The sequence below is a fragment of the Malurus melanocephalus genome, unplaced genomic scaffold, assembly GCF_030028575.1.
Source record: "Malurus melanocephalus ecotype Western Australia unplaced genomic scaffold, MMel_1.1 scaffold_656, whole genome shotgun sequence".
Lineage (NCBI taxonomy): Eukaryota > Metazoa > Chordata > Aves > Passeriformes > Maluridae > Malurus > Malurus melanocephalus.
Window position 1 is genome coordinate 253,789 of NW_026623888.1, and position 25,037 is coordinate 278,825.

Here is a 25,037-nt window from a genome sequence, read left to right on the forward strand (position 1 = left end):
GTTTAAAACGTGAAGRAATAAGTTTAAAATACAAACTGATTTTTAAACTTGAGGTTAATAKTTTATAGTTCATTAGGGATATTTCCAACTTCATAACAGAGATTTGATGCTRAAGATGGATTTTAGCTGAGCACAAATGAAGTGCACCTCCCACACCCTCRCTCTGTAACCCTGATCATCCTCAATTCCCAGATGGGAACACATCCCAACCCAGCTGATTTAGACACCTGGCACATGTAAATCACTGACAATGCTTTCAGGAAAGCAAATTTGCTTTGACTGGAGATTTTTATTTGAAGTGGTTCAGGTAAATGAGGACTRTGCACCCACAAAGCCAACTAACCCTCCAGATTTTATTTATATAATCAGTGAAAAAGGTAAAATTAGTTCAGCAAGGTGGACAAGCAAGAGTGAGTCTTTCAGCACAGATGAGGACACAATATTCCTATAACTATAACCTTATTCCTAAAACTATAACCTTATTCCTAAAACTATAACCTTTTTTATGAGAATTCTGATGTAAAACATGCACCTACTTAAACCAAACCAACCCATATTTTAAATTAAAACGGCTGAATGCCATATGAGAACTATCAAAAACCATTCAAAAAGAACACTTTATTACCTCAACTCGTTTTTATCTGGCAGGAGTCAAACAAGGAGGGGAAGCCCTTCAGATGGCTCTCACCAAAGGTTCAGATTCGATGCTGACTCTGAACCAGAGGGTTCAAATCTCTCCCTTTCACTCTCAAGGGGTACTGTGAGTGTGGARATAATGACAGTGCAGCAATGGCTTTGATTCTCATGGATGAATAAAAACAAATCCAAAGTGTGCAGTGACAGAGCACAGGAAATGCTCAATAAATGCAGGGAACACTGAGATRGAAAGCAGGACCAGCACAGCACTGCATTCCCAGCAGGGAAAACCCACAGAAAGATTGGCCCAGAGCACCAGGGGGGATGCCAGAATTTCTATAAATGGGAGAGGGCACTGGTCATTAACATTTCTTACAGAAATTAAATTCCATGCCAAAAAACTTAGGCACTTAATAGAAAGAACCCTAACAGAAAATAGTTAGCTCWGTGCAAAAATTTGCTTAAACTAATTTAGAAAAAAATTATTCCTGAATTGGTCTGCTTTTAATAATTTCATACCCTAAGGCCAGGAGAAAGGGCAGGGATAATTGTGCAACATAGTTCTGGATGCAGATTTTAAATGGTACCCTGTGATAAATGCCACCTAACACTGCTCTTCATTGCACCAATATTGGCAAACTTGCAAAATGCAGGGGTATGTCTGGGAGAGGAACCAGTGCTTCTAGAAACTGATTTCTAATTATTATTTTATGGCCTCTATGAGCAAAGCAATCGACCTAAAATCTGCTAGCTAGAAACAATTAAAGATGGAATAATAAGCTCGGGAGAGAGAAACCACACAGTCCTTTTGCAGATGGAGAAGTCTACCCAAGAAAGAACACACACGAGTAGAACAAAATGTAAAACTGCAGGAGGGGCAGGAATTTACTGTTATTACTTCCATGACCTGGTAACAAAACCATTTTTACTGGAAAAGCCCAGGGTTGTATGCAACCCATTAAAGTGTAGCTTTTCATTCACGGGCTTAGCAAACAAACATCGTGCAGTTAAACACTTTTTAAAAGAGTTTTATTTTCCTGGGCCTGTCTGTACATGTCACCATTTGATTTTTCCCAGGGAGGAAAAGAGCACCACTCCCCTCCCATCTCCTCTTYCCCAGTCTGAATCTTTGAAAGATTTTAAAGACAGGACCAAGTAAGCATAAATATATGCTATAAGGTACACAAGAAATCTCTGCAAAAAAGGCAAATTGAGGAGGTGTCTGCTTGAATGACACCCCTTTGGGCTCACTGGAAGCCTAAATTGGAGGTCTGCCATCCAAATTAATTAATCCCTCCTAGCTCCAGCCCTCTCACCAAAACTTKGAATGGAACACACACAGGGGAATTTTTGGGCTTGTTTTTTTGTAAAGTTGTCGGGTTTGAACCAAACTGATCCACCAGCAGTGATAATAACAATTTGTTCCTTTTGAGTTAAATTTACTTTGTGAAACCCCCAGAAGCAAACACAACAAAAGCTAAATTTCCATGATCTTCTGGTTGCAACCATTGTGAGGATGTGAAACCTCTACAGTTTCAATTTCCACCATGAGAAGATGCAAACAGAATGAGCATCAACTGACACAACGACGTTTCAAACATGGGAGTCACAGTAACTACATCATACAGAAGAGCAGCAAAAGGGATTTTTAATGAGCTCTGTCCCCTTTTTGCTGAGGAGTCCCTGGTTTTGACTCAGGTTCTATCATCTTCTTGGTTTTCTCAGCTGCAGCAGATTTTGTGCAATCTCCTGTGGTCCCTGGGAAGAAGCTTTGCTTTGTCACCACTTGGTGACAAATGTCTCCTCAAGTCACAATACAGATAAACCATCTCTCAAACTGATACTTCTCAAGATATGGAAAAAATCAAATTTTGATCGAGGAGTTCTTCCACATCTGATCTGAGAGCAGAAACAAGCTCTGAATTAAAAATGATACTGGAACTGTGGCAGAATTCACTTCTTACTATGAACAAATGAGGTCACTTATTTTTACTTTTTTCATAAGACCATGCATATGGCAAATTAAAAATAATTCTATACTATCTTGGCTATCTAAAGAGGATACTAAAATTTGCCTTTACTCTTCTGCTCCTCTAAAAATCATCAGCCAACATGAACCCAACCCCAGCTCACTGAGGATTAGGTGGATAAACATGGCTTATTTATGACTCTATTTTGCCAAACATAGCCTAACCAAGCTTTTGGTTTTATGCCAAATAACTTCAACTGTGGATTTTTAAGACTTAAGACTTCTTTCAAATGAAACATTGCAAAAGACAGTTACCATGAGCTTTGATGAAAAGTAAATGCAATTCACAAACCCTGTGCCACTGGTGTACCATAAGCAGAGAAGTGCACAAAGGAAACGCTGCCACTGATTAACTTCTGACATTTTCTCAAAATCAGCATTGCAGGAAGGAGCAATTGCTCAGCAAACCAGACTAAGTTCAGCCCAGTACAACTGTCTTCCTCAGGAAAATGAAGCAATCTTAAGGCATTTTTAGTCTTAAAACTCCAAATATTGTGAGTTCCCACCAAACCAGAGCACATCCAAGAGCAGTGCTTGGAAATGACAATCAGCTGAACACTCAAACTCTATTTGTTAAGAAGTTAATATTCTTCATGGCACCACCTACAATAAATTAATTATACTCACAGTTYTAAGAATTAAAGCAAACAGACTTTGTGCAGGGATGTTTGAATGGTTTTTCAAACACAACAGAAGCCCTTGTTATTGCAGTTACCTGGAGGGTGACGATCCCTGACCACACAGAGCACATTCCAGGAGCTCAATTCCCACCAGAGCCCAGTGGTTTCCAGTCAGAGCAGTTGGTAAATCATTTCCAGGCAGCCCCAGGCCCTGTTTAGGATCAGGGTTTGCAGAATTCCCTTACCTTGTGCCCGTGGCGTTCGTTTCCTGCGGTCTCGGAAGGCGGCTCCCGACTGCAGAGCCTCCAGCAGACTGTCCATCACTCCTGTCTCATCACCCTCTGTAAACAGCARGGAAACAACAGCAGTCAGTGACACCAAACTCACTTTGGACAAAAATACAGCATTGTCAGCTTCCACGAGGTTTCCGAGCTTTTCCTGCAGCTGCAGGGCTCAGGGATCTTGGCTGATGCTCCATCAGGCAAAACCGACCCCAACCCTCCTATAACAAAAACCAGCAACAAGCACTAATGGAAACTCAACAGAAGCACGAGGCAATCAGCAAAATAATTAAAAATTACAACTTAAAAGACTACAAAAAACCCGTAAACATCACAACTGCACATACCCTAAAACAAAAGTTAAAAGTCCAACATGATGAAGAAAATAGTATCTCAATAGAGGGAAACCCCCATGAACACTGAATTAAAAATTATACATGAACACTTATAAAACTGTGATGTCATGTATTTCTGTGCCCATGTATAATAGAAAATGTATAGCAGGCATGTATTATGACAATAATAATATTACACCATGCTTACTGTATAAATATGTGCTAATTTAAAGCAAAAGCAAGTGGGTTAAGAGGAGAAATCCCCCTCACCTCCAGCACTGYAATAAACAAATACCTGCTCTATAGACACAGAGCTATAGAGTTTTATTTCTAAACCTTGTTCTTCCAGCTTGGAGATGTCACCCTGTGCATCATGGATGGCATCTTCAGCATGCAGAAAGTGCTGCTGAATGACTGCTGCTGCCCTGCTAAAACACTGCAAGACTAAAACACTGCAAGACTCAAACATTGCAAGACTAAAACATTGCAAGACTAAAACATTGCAAGACTAAAACATTGCAAGACTAAAACATTGCAAGACTTTCCTGAAGTGGAAACGGCTCAATTTAATCAATGCACAGGGAAAATGTGATGGCACCGAATGGCACAAAGTTCAATATTGCAGTACAGAGAAAATATTTTACATGCTGTCTTCCCATCTTCATGATTCACTAAATCCTTGGAAAAAATTATCTATACAATCAATGCCATGGATGGTGGCATGAGGAACACAARGAAAGTAACACAAGGGAAGAATGGAGAGGGATAATCGTGCACTGGAAGTAAATGYTGGAACATTGCTTAACAGCTGAATTTTACCTCTGCTAAATTTTTTATTTGGGTTTTTTTCCATATCCAAGCTAACTTGCAGCCTTTAAATTACTGGACTTTATGGTGAATTATGGAAATCTAGGCAGAAAAATTACTTCTTTTTATACATTTAAATCTTTACATTCTTTTGCATTCCAGCCTGTTAATGCAGTTGATAGCAGCATTCAACAGCTGAGAAATAGAGGCCAAAGATCTCCAAGGTTACAAAACTATTGATGAATGCCTCTTTCTGCTCCCATACCTGTGTTATAACCCRAAACTAAAATATAGGTTAGGCTCAGCAGGTAGGTGGACATTTTATTCACATCTCTCAGACTTCAAACTAATATAAATTTCCCCATCTGGGAATGGGAAGATCATTACTTTATGCAAAAAAATTTCATTATGGTAAAAAACTTCTGACTCACAAGAAGAGTGGGAGGTTAAATGCACATTCAAGCTCTCAAATGTTCAAGTTTAAAAGCAGCTCATTAATGAATAAGCTATTCTGTCCTGGTTCTCTGTTCCATTCAGATTTATTACACTCAATCCAACCCTGATGTAAGAGCACACCTAAAACAGCTCCTGGTTCACATTTTGACAAGATGATCATTAGAATAACTAGCTGATAGCTTTAAATTATACATCAACCTGACTTAAACCATCATACACACACTACACAACACACAGAAAATCCTCCCTCGTGCAGGGTAAGGTGAAAGCCAGCACAGCAAGTGCAGGAGCCAGCAGAAGACTCTGAAATACCACTTTTAATTACATTCCATCTGAAAGCCTTAAACAGCTAAGCTCCTGCAAAATAAATAAGCAAATTAGCTGCTCTCAATTCCCACTCCCATACAAGGCCAGAATTTTCTCTAAACTCCACAACATAATTGTTTTTCTTCRTGCTCCTTATCCCACCCATGCTTATTCATTGATTTGTTGTTGRCTCTTTATTAAATTTATCTTCAGAATCAAAGATCTGTGAACACACTTTGTCCAAATTAATTCACRTCAGGTTGGTCTGAAATATTTAATGGAAGTGACTGCATACCCAGAACTAGTTAAAATGTTGGAATATTTAATGTGCAGAAAAGCTGCAATATTGTTCGATCTTCATTAAAAGTAAGAGCTGGCAGAGTTTATTAAGAAAGACAAAAATCCTTCAATACTTCATGAATGTTTATGYAGCCTTTGCCTCTGTTTTTGCTGARTGTGCTGCTCTACCTGCTAATTACTGCAACTGCCAAACCCACCCTATTCTGGGATGCCACAATRTACAATATTGAGAGATATATCAACAAATCTGGAGCAATTTTTAACTCCTCAAAGCAAAAATCACACAAGGTCTGATCCCAGCACAGTATCTCAATCAAAGTCTTTGGGTGTTAAGTGGGAACTGGACAAAGAACTGCACTTTCAGGGAACCTTCATTAAAATTTATAAATAAAATCCATCAGGAATTTCAGCCTTTCCCTACAGTTCTTCACAACAACCAGCTATTTCCTCCATTTGTYTTTTTTATACCACCCTCAGCAACTTGTAGACACAAATAGGAAACAAAGACAAAAACTGCCAGAAGTTTCAATACTAAAAAACTTATTTCCAACATTTCTGTCAGCAGAAATAAAACACATMATCATTATTTCTCCTTTAGATATCTTTCATTGTATGCAAGGACGGGAGTTTCATCTGGAACAAGTAATTTTCTTCCTCATTGTTTCTTCTCYAAGTTGGCCCCAAGCATTTCAGAGAGAGCAAATGTGTGGAGATATGCAAAAAGAAAAATTGGTAATTTGCTTTGATTGGGCCCAGATTCATGACAGGTATGAAAGAGGAGTGCAGAGGCAAAAGGATTCTCAATCATTAATTGATGCTTTAACTACACACCGCACTTGTTTTAATTTGGATTTCATGGTGAGGGGTGTTTTTTATTTGTATATAATGTACAGTAATGGTTAAAGTTTGGGGTTTTTTTGGGGTGGCTTTTTTTTGTTTGTTTTTTTTTAATGGCTTTAACTTTTTGTGAACTGGTCTTTTTGTATTTAATTGTACTTATTTATCCAAAGTTTTTTTTGTTTATTAAGGTAAATAGATCTTTGCTGTCTGAGGCCTGCACCCCACATTTGGTGAAAGAGTCCAAACACCACATGCTGCCTGCCTGCTGCTCCAAAAAGATTTAAAATCACACTTCTATTCTCTTCTTGCACTACCCTCTTCTGCTTTAAACTTTGAAGCACTTTTGAAAGTCTAATGTGCGTCCTGCAGAAACTTTTAAACGAGCCTTTTTATTCATAACCAGCACCAGAATTTTTAATTGCAATAYATTCACTTAAAAAGGTCAGCTTTCAATGTCTTTGGGAAAGCGTGTTTTTGTGTTCTCCTCCTAAATTTGCATTTTATTCATTTGCTAAATTCATTCTGCATGCATAATAAATATCTGCAGGAAGCAGGGCTCCTCGGCAGCTTGCACCAGAGTGGTGTCTCATGACTCTTATTTATTTTTTAATTAAAGGAGAATGAGGCAGGACAGGCTGGCTGAGGAGCAAACCCCATCTCGTGTCATTTTACAAATCCTTGCTCAYACACCAATTAAGGAAATTGTTGATGAGAACCTGATCTCAGGCTTACATGAAATTAATAGGAGGAGGGAAAAACGTGCTTTGTTGCACTGGAAGGTTATCAAAAAACTATTTTTAAATGTGGTTTTTTTTTCTTGATTGGCAGAAAATGCTCCAGTGGCCAAGGTGGCTCTGGCAGGAGAGGCACCCACAGCACCCCTGAGCCTCCCTGGGCAGGGACCAGCCTATTAATTATTTATATTCTTAAAAAATGCTAAACTTCTTTGTAATAAACAACTCAGGTAATCCCATCCCAGGCTGGGATTACCTGGGAACACATGGGAGGAGATTGSCTCTGGGTGGGGAGGAAGAGGTTGTGCAGCTCACAAAAAAAAATCCAAAAATAAAACCCCAAACAAAACAAAACCCCAAACAACAACAACAACAAAAAAACCCCAAAAGACAAACAAAAAAACCTCCAAAAAACAAAACAAAAAGACCCAAAAAACCCCAAAAGAACCAAAATAACCCGACCAACAACAACAACAACAAAAAAAAAACCCAACCAAAATAAAACCAAGAAAACCCCTGTATGATATGTGACTAATGAAATCTGTGAATTAAGTTCTGTGCAGTTTGAAGGACACATTAAGTGATGGTACTGAGCTACTCTGAATTTCTGAGATGAGCAGACACGTAAAGCAGAACAGAATCCTCAATGCTTTTAGCACTGGGTAATCATTTCCTTTCAAAAGTTCCTCATAATTGAACAACTGCTCAAACATTTTAGGGAAGAAATGAGTTTTGGGAACTTGTTTTGAGGAAAAGGGAGTTCTTATACATTCTTCATGACTTTTTATGATTTTGTTTTGTTTTTTTTTTTAAATATTAGTGAAGGTTTAGACTGGGATAGGGTTAATTTTCTTCAGAGCAGCTGATGTGGGGCTGTGTTTTGGGACTGGAGGCAGTACTGATGAATTCAGGATTTTTTTTTCTCATCACTGAGCAGCCCCAACACAGAGCCAAAGGTTTTTCTGCTCCTCACCCCATCCCACCCTCATTCCTGAAYGAGCCTTATACTAAATCTGATCCACCAATTATTACTGAAATGCTTTTTAACATTGTAAATCCTACAAAAAAAAAATCCAATSTTACAYAGCAGYTACATTGAGATAAACAAAATTAGAYCTACTTTCAGAATTAATAACAGGACCTACTTTTTGAAATACAAATAATTTCTCTGTGGAAAAGAAAAGYTGAATTTGCATAGACAACTACCCAAAGTTACTACTTGTTACTACTCAGTAAATAGTCCCTAAGAAATCTACTTTTAAGAGAAAATAATCCAATTGTTCTAATCTTTCTTCCCTGCAATTATCCCAACCTCAGATTTGACAGTCTAATATTTTTTTTCCCCTGATAAACCATCTCAGTTAGAAGGTACCATATGCCATATTCATTATCAAAAACAAATTTATCCAGAGCAAAACATTTAAATTGAAATTTCAAGTTGTAATTTCTAACTTCCTGTCCACACTCACATCTATTTGTAAATTAAGTTCTAMTCTAGAGTTGATTTTGACTCATTCAGCAGCACTTTGGTAATTCTGACACACACCCYGTTCTTCAAACTCCTGCATCAACAGATCTGACAAAGTTTTTTAGCAASTCCTGCAGATTTCTTTGAAGAAGAAAACTCAAACCTCATCCTGGTCCTACACAAGCTCACCTTCAAGCATAATGCAAAGCTCAGTCCATTTTTTGTTCTGTGAATATCAGATTTCAGGAGGTGTGCAGCATATTCAAACACACCATCCCCATCAATATGAAAAATAATGACTTCCCAAAGGAATTTTAACATTTGCCTCATTGACATCCAGCATCACAAACTAATCATCTTTAAAATGGAAATAAGACCCAAGTTCTACCACTCCAGCTACCCCCTGCAATCACCAGCCAATATAAAAATTCAAAAAGACATCCACAAAATACCATGTAACCCATAATAAGCTTAGTATGGATTTATGTTTGTGCTAAAGGACATGCAAGGAAGACAAACCAGCCAGAAAAGCACAGAATTGTTACAAAACTGCAGCAAAAAGAACCTCTGGAACTACATCCTGAARCAATGAGAGAAAAAAAAGAGCTCAGGGAAACCCAGCAAGATTTCTGCTCACACCACAACATCCCAAATGGAATATGGATTCCCAGTTAGGGGAACAGGAAAAGGGGAAACAGGAATATCCACCAACACTGCACTGATCTTCATCTGCAGTAGAGGAGAACATTCCTATGCCTTCAAAACAATTAATTCAACACTAATTGGGACTGAGGAAACTCATTCTATCTCTCCTCCTAATACTGGTAGTTAAAAGGTGATTTTAATTGCCATAGTAATCAGATATAATGAAGAGCAAAACTGTTTCTGATTAAATAACATTTGCATCAGAATTGCTGTCAGACACCTCCAGCTCCCACAAAGCTGCCTCCAATTCCTTTTCTCTCTCTCTCTCTGGCTCAGACCTGCTCACAGAAGCAATGCTGCAAGAATTCTGCAGATGTTCAATCACATGGAAGTCATGGAAGGCTTCTCCTCCAAATTCACCTCCCATAACGAGAAATGGYTCATGATTTGAGCTGTGAAATTTARGATCTGCAGGTATGTGCATAAGGCACTGAAACCTTCCTACACCTSCAAACTTCACCAGGAAACCTGGACTTTGCACCTAATGCTAACAATTTTGGTAATTCTTTAATATTAAGAAATATTAATCTTTAAATACTAATTTATTCCTTTAAACATTAATTTATCAATATCATTTATTATCTATATTCTGTATAAATGTAGCAATTGATCTCTTAGTAGTATTATTCTATTAATAATAATATTTAAATATGAATTAATTACTCAACCAATGTTTTAATATTATATCATATTTAATATTAGAGCTTTTTCTATATTTTTGCATTCATCTTTAAATATTTTGGGATGTTCAGCAGGTTTTTTTATCAGTTTACACATAGTATTTATGTGGCAGCTCAGTTACACAAAGCACAAAACCACCAGACTGAGTAAATTTGTCTTCAAAATCCTGGCAAGTTACTGGTTACTCATCAGTAACTTTGATGAGGTTACTTCATCAAAGGTATTTACTCAGAACAATTCTTGATTCTGCCCACACTGTGGTATTCCACAGTTACACCAAGAAGAAGATATTAATTTTAACATTTAATTAATTATAACTAACCTAATGTGGATTCTCTAGTGGCCACAAAAAAGTTGCCACTGAATAGTCCAAAATCCTCATTGCAGAACTAGACTGAAAAAGCAGGAAAATGCAGGAATCAAACTGCTCTGACCTCAAAGGCTTCAGAATTGTGCTCAAATCTGACTCTGGGAGATGCAGAGAAAGAGCTGAGCGAGGGTGAGGTTAAAAGAAGCCTTTGGGTGAAAATCACCTTGTCAAAATGACAGCTTGAGAGGACATCTGCCTCCTTCCTCGAAGTCTTCTGTGTCACATTCACTTAGACAAATTTACAAACTGTTTATGTAAGCAGCAATGAGCACACAGGACTAGCTGCATCAAGGAAAAATCAGTTATTTGGCAAAAATAGGCAATTGAGTATCAATGGCATGGAATCCAGAGGGGATGGATGGATTGCCCTCCTCTACCGCAGCAACACAGCTGTAGTATGTGAAATGGATATTTCAATATATTTAGAAACAAAAGAAAAAAGTATTTTAGAAGTATTAAACTTTGTGTCCCAGGTTTAGAAACATCAGTTATTTAAATGGCAGTTTTGGTGCACTGGGCCATGTGAAAGTTATTCATATATTTGCTTTTTCATTAAGAGAGGAATGGAGCCCAGAACTGATTTTCTCCTGGGATTTTCTCCTGGCAGTGAAGCCCTTGCTCCATGCAGTGCCACTGCCAGTTCAAGCAAGGCCAGAGCTAACAGGATTTGTGGTACCACTGCAAACCTCCAAAAAGCACAGTTTTTTCCCTGTTAAATGGATAACAAGGACAGGTGTTCTTACACTTGGGTCAGATTAGCAGATTAACACAAACCCATAGAAACTGAACAAAAACCTGCAGGTAATCTCTTGCCTAAATCCAATTTCCCCACCTCTGCCTTGTGGATTCAGGTAAAGAATAAAGCCTGTATTTTACAACCTTCTGGAATTCTGCACAGCATCAACACCAAGCCCACCCTGTTCCTTCTCCTCTCTCACCTTCCCCTCTCTCTCAGGGTGGCCTCCTGTGAAATACAATATTTGACAGCCTCCACACATTGCTTTTTATCGTGCTGAAATGTCACACTGCACTCAGCCTCTGAGCTCAACCAGGTTTTCCAGCTCCTAATAGGACTTCTGGGAGAACATCCATTACAGCACAGACCCCCAAGCCCAAAAAGAAAGACATTAATTGCCACAACACCTCGATTATAGAGATGTTTACAGAATGAAATTAGCAACAAAGCAAGGAAGACACTTCTTCTTGGAAGTCAATCCATGAGAAAAAAAAAATCAATTAAGTGCTACAAATGCAAAAAAGCCAATAACTCGTAACAAAATGCCCTGAAAGGAACATTACACATAATAAGTGGCAGATATGGAATGACAGGAGCAGGTAGGCTTGAAACAAAATAGAATTTTCAATTTTGAAAAGTTAACTTCAATCAGCTTTCAGAAAAGTCACCAAGTATTTCTCATATTGATCAGAAATGGCCTCCAGTTTGTTACCCCTGACTTGGTTTTGTTTTTAACCAATCTCTCTGCTATAATGATGTCTCACCTTTGTTCATATCAATCAACTGCTGCTTCTTCTTCTGCCTCTCCAGCCTCTCCCTCTCAGCCTTCTCCTTGGCCAGTTTGGCTCTCTTYGTTTTCTCCTCCAATTCTCTTCTTTTGTTGTTTTCTTTTAATGCCTCCTGCATTAGAGGAAATGAGTATGAGTGCCTATGTACTGAGGAAAACAAAAAAAAAACCTCATTTGCACAGCTTACCTGCAATGAGAGGAAAAAAAAAAAAGCAGGGACTTGACCCAATATTTGAAGCATCTTCAGCAATCTTTGAGGGAACATAATGTCCCATGTTATTTGTACACATGAGCATTATTAATCAGAACAATGAAAACTGAAAGAGCTTTGCAGTTATGATGAAGGAAAAAAGGAATTTTTTTTCAGCAGCAACATGTTTGTGTTTTTTCTCTATTAAGATTTCAAGTCTCCCCTAAACCTGTGCCATGCTCTTTGGAGGGATGAGTGGGGATGGAGCCAAGTTTCCACCATAATGGAATTCAATTACAAGTAGCTGAAAGCCAGCTGCTAGAATTTCAGTTACAATTCATCAAAAATTGTTGAAATAGCYACTAAAACACAGAAAACACAGGAAAAGAAATGGAGAACAGCTGAGTTTAGAGATTACAACTTTAAAGTCTGAGATACCAGGTTATACAAACAAGCAAATTAAAAATCCAAAATTTTCTAATAGAGAATATTCATTAAAAAAAAGGCACAGCATCTTTCAGGGTGCAAATGCCATTCCAGCAGTTTCCTGAGTCAAACACTTCTCTCCCAGCTGACCCTGCAGAGGTTCTGGGCACTGTAAATGGGACAAGAACTGCCCAGAATGGAGCCACAAACACCTTCTCCTTCAGCAAAAAGGGAATTAAAGGGCACAGGCAATGTTTGATCCCTTTTGGCTCTGGACAGCTCTGTCCCTGCACATTCAATCACAATTGGCAGAGATTTCATTTCAGTGCAGTTTGTGATGGGAGGGAATGGCCACAGCCTTGGGACAGAGGGCAAATATGAAATGTGGCTGCAGCAGGAGCTCAGTGGCCACTCAGATCTGGGAAATTCATCTGCAAATTCTCTTTGAGCCAAACAAGTTCTATCTGCAGGGAGATTCTGTGAAAATTCAGACTTCACTTCATCAAATACAATGGATACCAATGACTAAAAAAAATTAAAAAGCCATTTAAACTAAAAGCTTAATCTTGCTGAGCAACAGTAAGATAAAATATTGATAACTCTGGGTGCTGTTTCAGATTAACTGGGTTTTTTTTTTTTTAAGTATCAAATGCCACTGATYCCCTTTCTGCATTGTTTTGCAGGCTAAATTACCTCCAAAGGTAAAGACTAGTTTCGAGACTGAAAAAAATAGTTCAGCAATTGGCACTGCTTTTARCAGAGGGAATAAAAATCAGCAGTTTTGTTACTGCAATGTTGTTCCACAGTGACCAAATACTTACCAGTGCTCACAAGTATTTACTACACAACTGAAGTTATTCTCAATTAAAATTAAACTTATCTAACAGTTATAAATCAGACAAAGAAGAATAAAAGCCTTCTCAACAGCTTTTGAACACTTCTTGAAAATAACTCATCTAGAAACTGTTCTGACAACATGTAAGTGCATTCAAAAAGGGAAATCATTTCCAAGTGAGTCTCAGCAGATAGAAATATTTCAGTGCATAAAACCCTGTTATTGATGTGCTGCTCATGGCCCTCTGCTATTTTGGTTGGTGCATAAGGGCAAGCAGTTTTGCTAATTCAACAGCAAATTAAAAGTTACAGAAAGTTTGAGTGTGCGTTTGTTTTGCTGTAATAAAAACAAAACCAAATTATTGTCTCTCCTAGCAGGGAAATAGATTCAGCAAGGAATATTATCTCTTTTTAAGTGAGTTAGTGGAAGAGGCACAGGGTTTGATGTTCCCCCTTGTGTTTATTAGGATTCACTGAAGTGCAGCTCTCATCCTCAGCACTGCCAGTTTACAGCTTGGCTTCCTTAAAAAGCCAATAAAAAATTCATGCAGCCCTTGCATTCTGTACAGATCTYCAGTTTTGACAGACAAACATATTCACACATCGACACGGTTGTAAATAGGCTCTCAAAGGTAAATTATTAAAAACAAGAAGAAAGAAAACAAACTGCAATGCACAAATCTCCTTGGATATTAAAGATGCAGTTGGCTACAAAGTGGTCATGCACCAATAATGAAGGCTGCTGGGATCCCTCAGCATCCCCTAAATTTGCCTTSCAACTGCAAAATATGTCAACTGAAGTTCCAGCAAAATAATCTTTTTCAGTCATAAGTCATTAGGAACAACAAACTCAGATTAAGTGGAAGTTAATCTACAGAAATAAAGAGAGTTAAAGTACAGCAGATTGAGMAATCCCATTCCATGTAAAGGAAAGGTCTGGCATGGCTGTTCCTGGGAGGATAACACATTAAATACATTGTTATCCCTGGAAAAGAGATGTAATGAGCTGGTATTAAACAAGAGCAGACAAATTGAATGTCCTGATGGGTGCCCATGACACAGACAGCAGAGGACATGAGGTTTGGGACAGGGCACCACACCAATGGCCTGGGTTTGCCAGCTCAGATTTGGGGTTTTGGCAGAGGAGCTGCTGCTGCCTGGGATGCAAAACCACCCAAAGCTGCCTGGTGGTGGAAGGCAGGGGATGTTTGCAGTGTTTATTGAACCCAATTTAAGTCCATCAATGGTATCACTGAATTTCTCAGCTGTGTAAGGTGGATTCATCCTCAAACAGCCCTCGAGTGGACACGTTTGGGATGTTTTTTGCAGCTCCCTCCAATCAATATTTGGAGAGCAGAGTGCCTAATTCAGGTTATTCCTGAAAGGCACAGGGCTGGGGTACACACACCCAAACAGAACTCACAAAAAAACCCCACAACCAGCAAAACCAATGTTGGCTGTTTGGGTACAATCCTAAAAGAGGAACAAAGGCCCAGGGCAGAGCAGTGATTGTTTTGTTCCAAAAGCATTCTTTCTGGATCAAGGAAGAGATAAATCGATATTTTGGCATGTGAAGCCATCATCAGTGAGTGCAATCCTTTCAACTTTTTGACAAAAATTCACTTTAAGGTAAATCTGTAAGAACTATTCATACAAAAGCTTGAATCCAATAGGAAAAGTGAATTACTCTTTTAACCAGCAGGACCTTGAATATGATGTATTGAAAAGTTTCAAAGCTTCTGRGCAGAAATTCTCAACAGATTTTAAAAGAGACTGTGGGAATTACACATGATGTGGTCTATAAAGATATAAAGTGCTTAAATAACAAAATAAAACTGTTGGGATGGAGACATTTTGCAGCTTCCTTAAAGCCATGGTTGGTGTAGCATGGAAGGAAACATTGCAGTGCATTTGTGGCACTGCACTCTGAGGAAATAACAAATGTGAAAAAAAGGAGAGGAGGGATGTGCTCATAGAGCTGAGATCTTTTTCTCGAGGTTTCTTACACCTTCCACTTCATGCCTCACTCTGTGTTTTGACAGGATTATCCAATTCCATTAGCTTGCTTGGATTTTCCTGAACGTGCAAAGCAAGCAAAGATGAACTTAAGGAAGTGAATGAGCTGTAATTTACTACAACATCAGCAAGCTAAATGGAGCTGCAATAATGCAGGGATCAATCTGAAATCACAATTAAGACAAATACAGATTCCAATTATCAAATTATCTTAATAAGATCTAGGAACAAACAGAATGATGAGACTAAGGGTGCAAATGTGCAATAAAATTGGGGGGGTTTTGGAGGAGTCAGGCTCCTTCTAACATATGAGAGCTTTTCAGSAACAGTGAAATGCAGATGTTGGCAGCTGCAGCCTGAACACCTCACCCATGGAARGGTCTGTTCTGGCCTGAGGATCAGACCACAGAGACTCAGAGCAGATAATAAAATCACTGCTTTGCAAGAGCTTTTGAAAGCTTTATTGCCACAGTCAAAATCCCAACCTGTGCTTTGCTTTTGAATCCTCATTCAAAATCCTCATTTAAATATTACAAACTTCCAAGATAATACCTGGAAAKAATGACATTTCTCAGCTGGACTCACTGCTAAGAGCACTGAATATAAAACAAAATAAATTCTAAAGAAAACTTTTTAATCCTATTCTTCGCAAGATTAGGAAATTTAACTTGATGGTTTAGACCATGCTTTCTCATATTATTTGGAAAAGAATACAGAATAAATGGCATTTCTACCCTGAAATATGACACCTGGTACTTTTACCCCATCCACAAGGGCAAAACCTCTGCCAGGGCAGAACAAAACCCCAAATCCATCCATGCAGTCATTTCTACACTTGCCAACACCGTGGATTCAAACTCAGTTTAATTTCTTTCAATATTATTTATTTTTACATCTGTTGGGGAGTTTCCAGGAGAAATCTCATCCTTGTGTTTTACCTCATGAATGAATTACTTACCCAGCAGCACCACCTTGTAAATAAAGCTGAGCTGCTGCTCCTATGTGAATTCTTTTGTTTCTGACTCCAGCACCTGATCCTTTCCTAGCCTGGCCCTAATTCCTGATTTGTTCACTGCAATRATTCAAACCCACTCAGCACAGGCTGGATGGACACACTCAGATGAGAATTTAGAGTTTACAACAGGGTTTGTCTTTTAGGTTTGGGGTGGGGGAGGAAGGGCTTGCTATACATTGACTGTTAATAAGGACAGTGTTTCACTTTGGATAACACCTCTTGGGAAATTTCACAAAAGAAAATACTTCTTGCTCATTATTCTTTATTTTTTCATAGCTTCCTGCTAGCTGGAAACTGTTATCTTTCAGACTGCATTAAAGAACTGYTACTTTTTAGGCAGAAGGGACAAAGTGTATTCCCAGACAAATAACCAGGGAGAACAATGAATAAATAGAGCCTTTCTTTTAAACCACTCCTGAATCACAAACTCAATTTATGAGTTTGAAAGCTGGGAATTTAGCCGGACTGTGCATTGTATTTCACAGTAAATCAGATGTTTATTATGTATTTATTTATGTTTTGTATATTCACTGATTTATATTACTGAAGCGAATGACCTGCTGCATTCCAGGGACATTTCAAACAACCCACCAAAAACCATTCCTGAGTCACAGAGCTCAAAACTTCCTTTGAAGATGTTAAAAGCAAACAAACATTAGGAAGCAGAAAAGCTCTTTCAGCTCCATTTATACTCAGGACRCTGAATCCACCCTGGTAAAACTGTTCCTTACAAACACAACATAAATTGTGTATTGTGAATATACAATTCATAAAAGGTGTTGTGTGTTCACAGAACTGGGGAACACCACAGCAGTAAAAGGTGCTGATCATTTAATATCTTCTCATTTTGGGGAGATTTGCACTCTGTGGATGGGCACTGCAGCCATCAATCTCCAGCAGGGCTGATACACAAGGACAATTTATTTCTTTTAGCAAACCCATCCCTCATCCTGCAGCTGATGAGTTACTCACATCTGCCTAAATACTGAATTGTACTGCAATACAAGCCTTTTTCTCCAAGTGATGTATAATGTACTTTTAAAAAGATTTAATTCTTTATTCTAAGAGCTGCATTTACACAAATGTGAGGAAAGCAGTCCCCACTGATCAAACTGCCTACCAGATGTAAAAAAATATCACTTCACTGAACAAAAAAAGCCTCTCTACATTTCATACAACTGTGCACACAAGTGCTTCTTACTGCTGCAAAAACAACTTCGTTTTTTTAGACTCAAAATTCACCTTTAAGAATATCTGCACTGAGAGGAAGCCCAGAGACCAAACAAAATCTAAAACATTTAACAACAAAAAGAACTTTTCCTATCTAGTGCTAAAGCACATATTCCATACAATTTCCACAAAGCACACAATCAGATTGAGAGGGAGTTCGTGTCCATTTGCAAACACAGGAGTGACAGCTTTGGGGGATGTTTTKAAATCCTCCAACACAAACACAAACAAACTCCAAAAGTGACAACCTGAAAATATTCCAGGTCACTTGATAGCAAGTGTGAGATAGCAAGCTAAAGAACACAAACAGAACAAGACAAAACTGGCAGCTTGCTCCAGGCCATTGATRAATCATTATTGATAAGAGCCTGATACTCCTGGGTTTGATATTGTATCAGGCTGAAAGTGTCCTCAAGGACAATAGAAATTTGTGTTTGCTTTTAGTGGAATAAAGGACTAAGCCAATAAAAAATCTAAAAAATATTTCTTCTTCAGAATAGTTCTAAGTAGTAAAGGGATATTATTATCCAGTGGATCTTTAACTGCAAAGACAAAAAAAAAAATCTACAACAAAACCTCCCTTTTTGCTACTTTTTATTCAATTTCTGTGCAGCTGTCAGCTCCAGGACAATGCTCCTTTCCCTTTATTCCTCTCCAGCCTTGAATTTGACTGGGGTTCCACTAGCAAAGGAAAATCCTGCTGAAATGCTTTACTTGATTGCTGGGATAYTCAGCAATCTGAAGAACTTTAGAACCTTAAACTGAAATGGCTCATGGCACAAGAAAGCAGCTTTATCAATAGGGAAGAATATAAAAGAGTGGTGAACAGGAAAAAGAGAGTCCTCAATATTTATAAAATATTTGGAATCACACTTCAGCCAATTACCAAACTATTAAAGAAATTAATGGGATCACTTAGAGCCAGCAGGAAGGTATTACAGCAATCTGAACTGGACACAGTTAACACATTTGCATGCTCCAGGGAATGTTTGGAGATGTTCCATATCCTCAGTCTTATCTGTTTGCTCCTAAACTCTTATCAGTAGTTATTAGATTTTAAAGTAAATCCCATAGATTAAAGGACTTTCAGAATATTTTTCCTCTCGGGAAAGTTCTTGCAAGCATCAAAATGCTGCAGAAAATCTTAATTCTTTCTTGTAATTTTTTTTATAGAAAAAAAAAAAAAAGCTTTATTGAGAACTTTTAATGTTTGCCCCAGGCCTTCCTCAAGTGTCTGGAAAAAATTAAATCCCTAAACAAAAATCTTTATGCCACAAAACTCTACAAGGTTCTGCTCTGGTGAATAAAATAAGTCAAGCAATTCTCCAAAGACCTCATTACAATTGCTGCTGCTGAACAAGAACCTGAACAAGGGCATGGCTGAGGCACAAGGAGGGGTCTCCTCGAGCTTCTCAGGCTTTGGGTTTCACTCTTTGATACTGGAGCATCACTGGTTAAATCAGGATTAAAATCAGATCAAAGGACAGATCAAATTTAGAGACCACAGCATCAGGTGGGGATCGTGAACTACTCACACCCAACACTGAAGAGTAACCTGGGAGAGGATTTTGTTCACTTTCTAAAATTATAAAGGAATGCAAGAAATCAGCCATGCTTTCCTGGGAGCTCAGAAGGACTATTTAGGTTTGAGTTTCCTATTTAGAAAAACTTTTTGCCTACCAGAAAGAAACCTTCCACTTGGCTTGTCCACTGATAGTTCATGTTCAAAAACCAAGGAAAATCATTAAAGCTGATTCATTCTAGAGCTGAAATATCAAAGCTGGATTACATTTGGAAAGAGCTGAAAATACAGAAACTCTGAAAAAACACAAAAGCTCCTTGTTTGTGATCAAACCTATTTGAGAAAGGGATTCAGCTACACAGGGTGGTTTAAGGGAAGCACTTTGCCAATAGCCCCTTCCACTAATAATTTACAAACATTCACCAATTTTCTGCCATGGAACAAAACACAAAATTGAGTATAACAAAAAAAAATAGAGAAGGAAAGAGTTAAACTCAGAAGGAAAAAAGATGTAAGGAAATATGGAATATTTTAGAGACGTTACTCACCAAAAAGAGAGTTCTGAAGTTGCTCAGGTCACCAAAGAATTCTTCTATGCTTATTGCTTTGGGGTCAAAGGTGAAATATTCTCCCAAATTTTCGTACAGTTTAGTCATGTTGTTGTGCATGTTGGACAGCTTCTCATACTGCTCTCGGGCACTCTCAGCAAAGCTGTGAGGGGTTGTTAAGGGAAATGATCCAAATGGAATCTGACAGTTAATAAAGGAAACAGTACACAGGTAAGGAGAAATCAGCACAAAGGGTGCAGCTGTAAATGTGCAAGTGATGCTTCAAGATGACATTTTTCTGTATCAACACTTCTGCAAGTTCACACCAACATTTCCATTGAATGATCCCTTTCTAGTAAACACAACTTATTCTATAAAATTTATAAATATCATGGATGTTTTTATTGGAAGACACGAATGATTTTATCAAATGCATCCTATGAAAACACACAGTGCAATTTGATTTTCTGTGACAATCTCTGATCTCTCTCTGTTCAAGTGAAGCCATGTCTCCCACCTCACAGACATATATTTTATATGTAAAATRACAAATTCATCCAGTCTGACATCTCATTTTCCTTGCCTTTCATTACAAAGTCCTCTCTGTGAAAGTCTTCTCTCTCCTGCCCAGGCACACAGCTCATGCCTCGGGCTGCCTGGTCCAGGCACATCCTTTTGAGGCACACTCTCAACTCTGTAATTTCCCACAACTTAGAAAAATGAAATATCCACCCACCCTGACAAACAGCCTTGAAAAATTATTAGTGAGAAAAACATCATGGAACAACAGAACTGGGKTTTTTTTTTTCCTTTTTTTTCATTTTAGAAATGAGACTGAGATTGACTTTCATCCCAGCAGCCATCATTAAAAGTTTGACATAATGCTTTTAAATAGAAAAATGTTGTACTTTTTTTACCCTACATGAAAAAAAATAATAAAAAAAATGAACAATTATTTTGCAAATAGAGGAAGGGTGCAAGCTACTAAGGGAAATATTAGTTTGCCTCAAAGCAAGAACATTTCTGTTCTTGTGTGGGGCTGTTTAAAGGCACAAAGTCACCAATCASTGGCAAAGGCAGCTGCTCCAGGATGAAAGCAGCTCTGCTGCTGCTGAATCACAGCTGATCAAAGTGTTTTTTCTGCACACATCACCCCCACAATAACCCAGCAGTTATCCCTGAACCCCAGCAGTGCTGCAGCCTCACTCCCTTTGGCTTTTTCTGGTCCCAAATCTCTTCCTCCACGTGGATTCTCASTGCTCACCCAGCAGAGCTCTGCCTCAGCCTCTCCCCGTGATGCCTGCTGATTTTTGCCTTTTTTTTTWTATATATTTTATAGACCCTTTTAGACATTTCCCTTTATGTATCCCCTGCACCCTTAGCCTGAGTGCTGGTGCCTTTAGTCTGATATTCCAGCTCAGTTTAGGAATTCTGCTGGGCAGAGACCAAACATCCTCAATCAGGGGATGTGCTATCATAAACCTGGAGGTTGGAGCCTTCTCCATGGAACACATTGTGTAAATTGAGCTCTGGCCTCATCCGGGGGGGGAATTTTTTAGAATATGGGGACTTTACTTCATTTGTGAAGTTTCTTATTGGGGAATCCTAGATAGATATGTGAATTTCTGAAGAATTGTACCCGTGCTATACATGACATGCATTCTGCCATYGAGTTGTGCACTGGGGATCCCAAACACCGAGGTAAAATCCTTTATAAAACTGTGTCATGATTAAAACTGGCCATCAAAACAACACCCAGACTGGGATCTCACCTGGCACCCCATAGCTGATTGTACACAGTGCTGGGACCTCAGGCTCTGCAAAACAACAATCAAACCCCAAACTGAACAGGGGGGACAGAGATGTACAGAGAAATCGTAAAAAATAAAATTTCTTTTTGAGATTAGACTAAACCCAAAAGTGATCCTGCAGAAAATAGTCAGCAAATGGCAGAATAAAGGATGGAAATTCAGGTGGATTTGGTGTTCATAACATTTCTGCAGCATTTGGATGTCAGTGCACAAGCTACATGCAAACATAACAAAGCTGAAAATACCCTCCATTGGAAAGGGGCCAAATATTCTACCTGGATTTTCTCTTTTTAACTCAATGGAAAGTATATAGACAATCATTTAAAAACTGGTTCTAAAAATAATGATTGAAAACTTTATCAATACAGCTTTTTCCAAGCAATCCTCTCCTTGCCTAAAACCTCAGTGGTGTAAGAACAAAGCTGTTAGCTTGTAATGTTCATTTRGAAACAGAAACCAACAAAATTATGGATATTAATATCTAAAATCAAGATTTTTTTTTAAACCAAGATATCTGCCTATCTAATACCCCACCATGGCAACACCTAATTCTCAGTTTATTGAAAACAAGTTTAAGCTGCTTGATGAGAATTTCAAGCTTGGACTGTTGAGTCGCTCATCTCAACAAGATAAACCTGGCACAGTTCAGTCTTCAGTGACATTTAACTGTGCAAAAGSAAATGAAAGTTTAATGGCAAGAATACATTAAATAGGTAATAATGGCACATTACTGAATTATTGAGCAGAGTCTAAAAATTTCAGAAAAAAAAAACATGAATTGCTTTAGAGTCAGCAGATTGCTGTCGTGAGCAACTCACCAAAAGTACTAAAAAGAAATACAAAGGTATCTAAGTACAAATTGATTCTGTAAAAACAATCACATCATATAATATAAARCCAAATCAGTATACTGAAAATGACTGAAAAGTCTGAGGAAAACAAGAAAAATMCTTTGCCAACTCCAGATTTGCAGCCAATTGTTGGAGACAAAACTCCAACTTCTCCACTCATGTTGCAATTTCACATAAGAAATAACAATAAGCACTAAAAAACCCAACACTGCTGCTGAAATTCAAAGATATTTTAAAGCAACACTCGAGAAATATATCTTGTTATTTCAACATTGTTATTTTTTTATCTGTTAAGTAACAATCTGACTGTGCCTCAGCCAACCTTTCTGCTTCTAAAACATCAGAATCCTGAAACATCACCTTGGAATGGACTGGTTTGGCCAATGAGCAGCTGAGGGAAGCAGAGCCAGATTTGCCAACATAATTTCATAAAAATAACGAGTGAGGAATCCAAAATATGTCAGCTTTGTATAATAGCAACACCTAATTCCAACAGATTTCCTTAACAGACACTGAAGCTTTAACCAGGGCTCCTTGAAAACTTTAAACATGTTTTCATTCTCTCCATTCTAAACCAAAATAAAAATCACCAATCTTTTCACTAACAAGTCTAAAGGTGCTTGTTAGGAGAAAGTACTTTATTCAGAAGCTTGTTTTTCCCACACAATCATATTTTTTTTAGTTTCTTTCACATCCTTAAGGAAATTCTAAGCCAATACTTGACTATAAAAGCTGAGAGATGRCCAGTGCAAAGCTAAGAGAGCACGGCATCACCGGCAAAACAGAAATGTGGCTTCATCAGACCTCTCCATATTATTTCCTTTACATTTGCCTCCACAAGAGTCTTTCAGGTGCACTTCTAACTTATTCTACAGATTTTGTGATATGCTGTTTAAAAAAAAAAAAATAACAACAATGATTTGTAGCTTACAATAGGGAAACAGGTAACCCATTTACTATTCCCAATGTGATTAAGTTATTTTCTAAAAATAATGCAATTTTAAAAAATACACACTGTAAAAATATACAGATAGAACAGAAAAGGAAAACTTATCCACTACCAATATGAAAGAACAACTAGCARGAACTCGAATACTTKTTGAACCATTTTTAATGACAATTAYCACTAAGGGTGAAAATTTACTAKAAGTATTTYAACCAYACCAACAGCATTCCTGCACTTCAAATCTGCTGCATTCATTCCACTGCAGAGCAGAATTGTGAGGAATCACCAGGCTAAAGATCCCTCTGAAGTGTCAGAAGAGGGAGTTTGATTGCATTGTGCCCTCTTAATGAAGGATGCACAAGTGCTCTCAGTTTCTAATCTCCAAGCTCATTCATAACAGAGCATCCTCACAATTGAACTGTGGCAACACAAACACAACTCATGAACTGGAGGCAGAATTCAGCTTTAATTCAGTCATTGCCATGATGGCTCTATTCTCACCTGCTATCAGTCTGTAAACACATGCTAACAATGTTATCACTCACTGCACATCCATAATGCATTTCTGGGACTGCACAGCAGCTTCTGGAGCGTGCACACTTAATTAGGAATCACAATTTCACAATTATATCCCTGATCTTTTCTTCCTGTTTGCAAAAATAGCAAAAAAAAATTGCAGAAATCTTCATTGCAATGCACTTCACTCCATCCAAATGAGAAGCCAACCCAAGATCCATAGCAGGAGCCTCACTTTATCTGTGTACACATAATCATGTTCTTCTGAAGAGCTTAAAGATTCCCTAATAAAACACCCATAAAAAGCTCAGTGTGAGAATTTCYTTCTCATTACAAAGCAAATTACCTCATCACTCAGCATCTGACAGAAGAGCTCAGCAAAAAGCCCAAACAAACCACACAGAACAAAACACCTGATTCTCAGACATCTTTGAGCAAAAAGGGCTGTTCTTCTCCTTTRTTCCATTAGTGCCTGGAATTATCAKGAACTATCAGAATTTGGACAATTAATCGGATTTCAGTGGTCTCTGTGTTGGTGGAAATGAAGCACARAAAGATCACAACCACCCAAGAACAGCCCTGGCAGTGATCTGCTCCTTCTCCCAAAATCACACAACCCCATTCAGCTCTCATTAATTAAGGTGAAGCTTTGTGACTTGTCCCTAAATGGCTGCAAAACTTTCATCTTGGTAAACACCACCAAAATCTGTCAATATTTACTTCAATATTCACCTCCTCCCAGCTCTCAGAAATCATATCAATTCCAACTCTGCTGCATTGAAACTTCTCAATAATGCCAGGACAATTTCCATCAATTCCACCACATTGCTATGCACAGGAGAAAGCTTCTGTCAACATCATTTCAATGCTGCTTTTTTATTTATTTTCCTGTTAACGAGGACATCAAGATCACTGCTCACTTCTCTGCAAGTCCCAGAGATCTGGGGGAGCAAAAAATGATAAATGAGGGCCCACTTTATAAAATATTCAGCCCAAGGTACAGAGCTTCACAGGTCTTGAACTGTTTTATACTGGAAAAG

The 25,037-nt window shown here is 38.2% G+C and overlaps 1 protein-coding gene across 1 annotated transcript in view; it reads right to left on the reverse strand.

Moving 5' to 3' along the window:
• The window catches only part of LOC130583992 (protein diaphanous homolog 2-like), a gene marked incomplete at its 5' end in the record, with an annotated part of 115,118 nt that overhangs the window by 36,777 nt on the left and 53,304 nt on the right, over positions 1 to 25,037 (reverse strand). Inside the window, 3 exons of the mRNA XM_057383715.1 lie at positions 3,531 to 3,626; positions 12,069 to 12,204; positions 19,874 to 20,037. Coding sequence (XP_057239698.1) covers positions 3,531 to 3,626; positions 12,069 to 12,204; positions 19,874 to 20,037 — 396 coding nt within the window. The remainder of the gene's footprint in view (positions 1 to 3,530; positions 3,627 to 12,068; positions 12,205 to 19,873; positions 20,038 to 25,037) is intronic.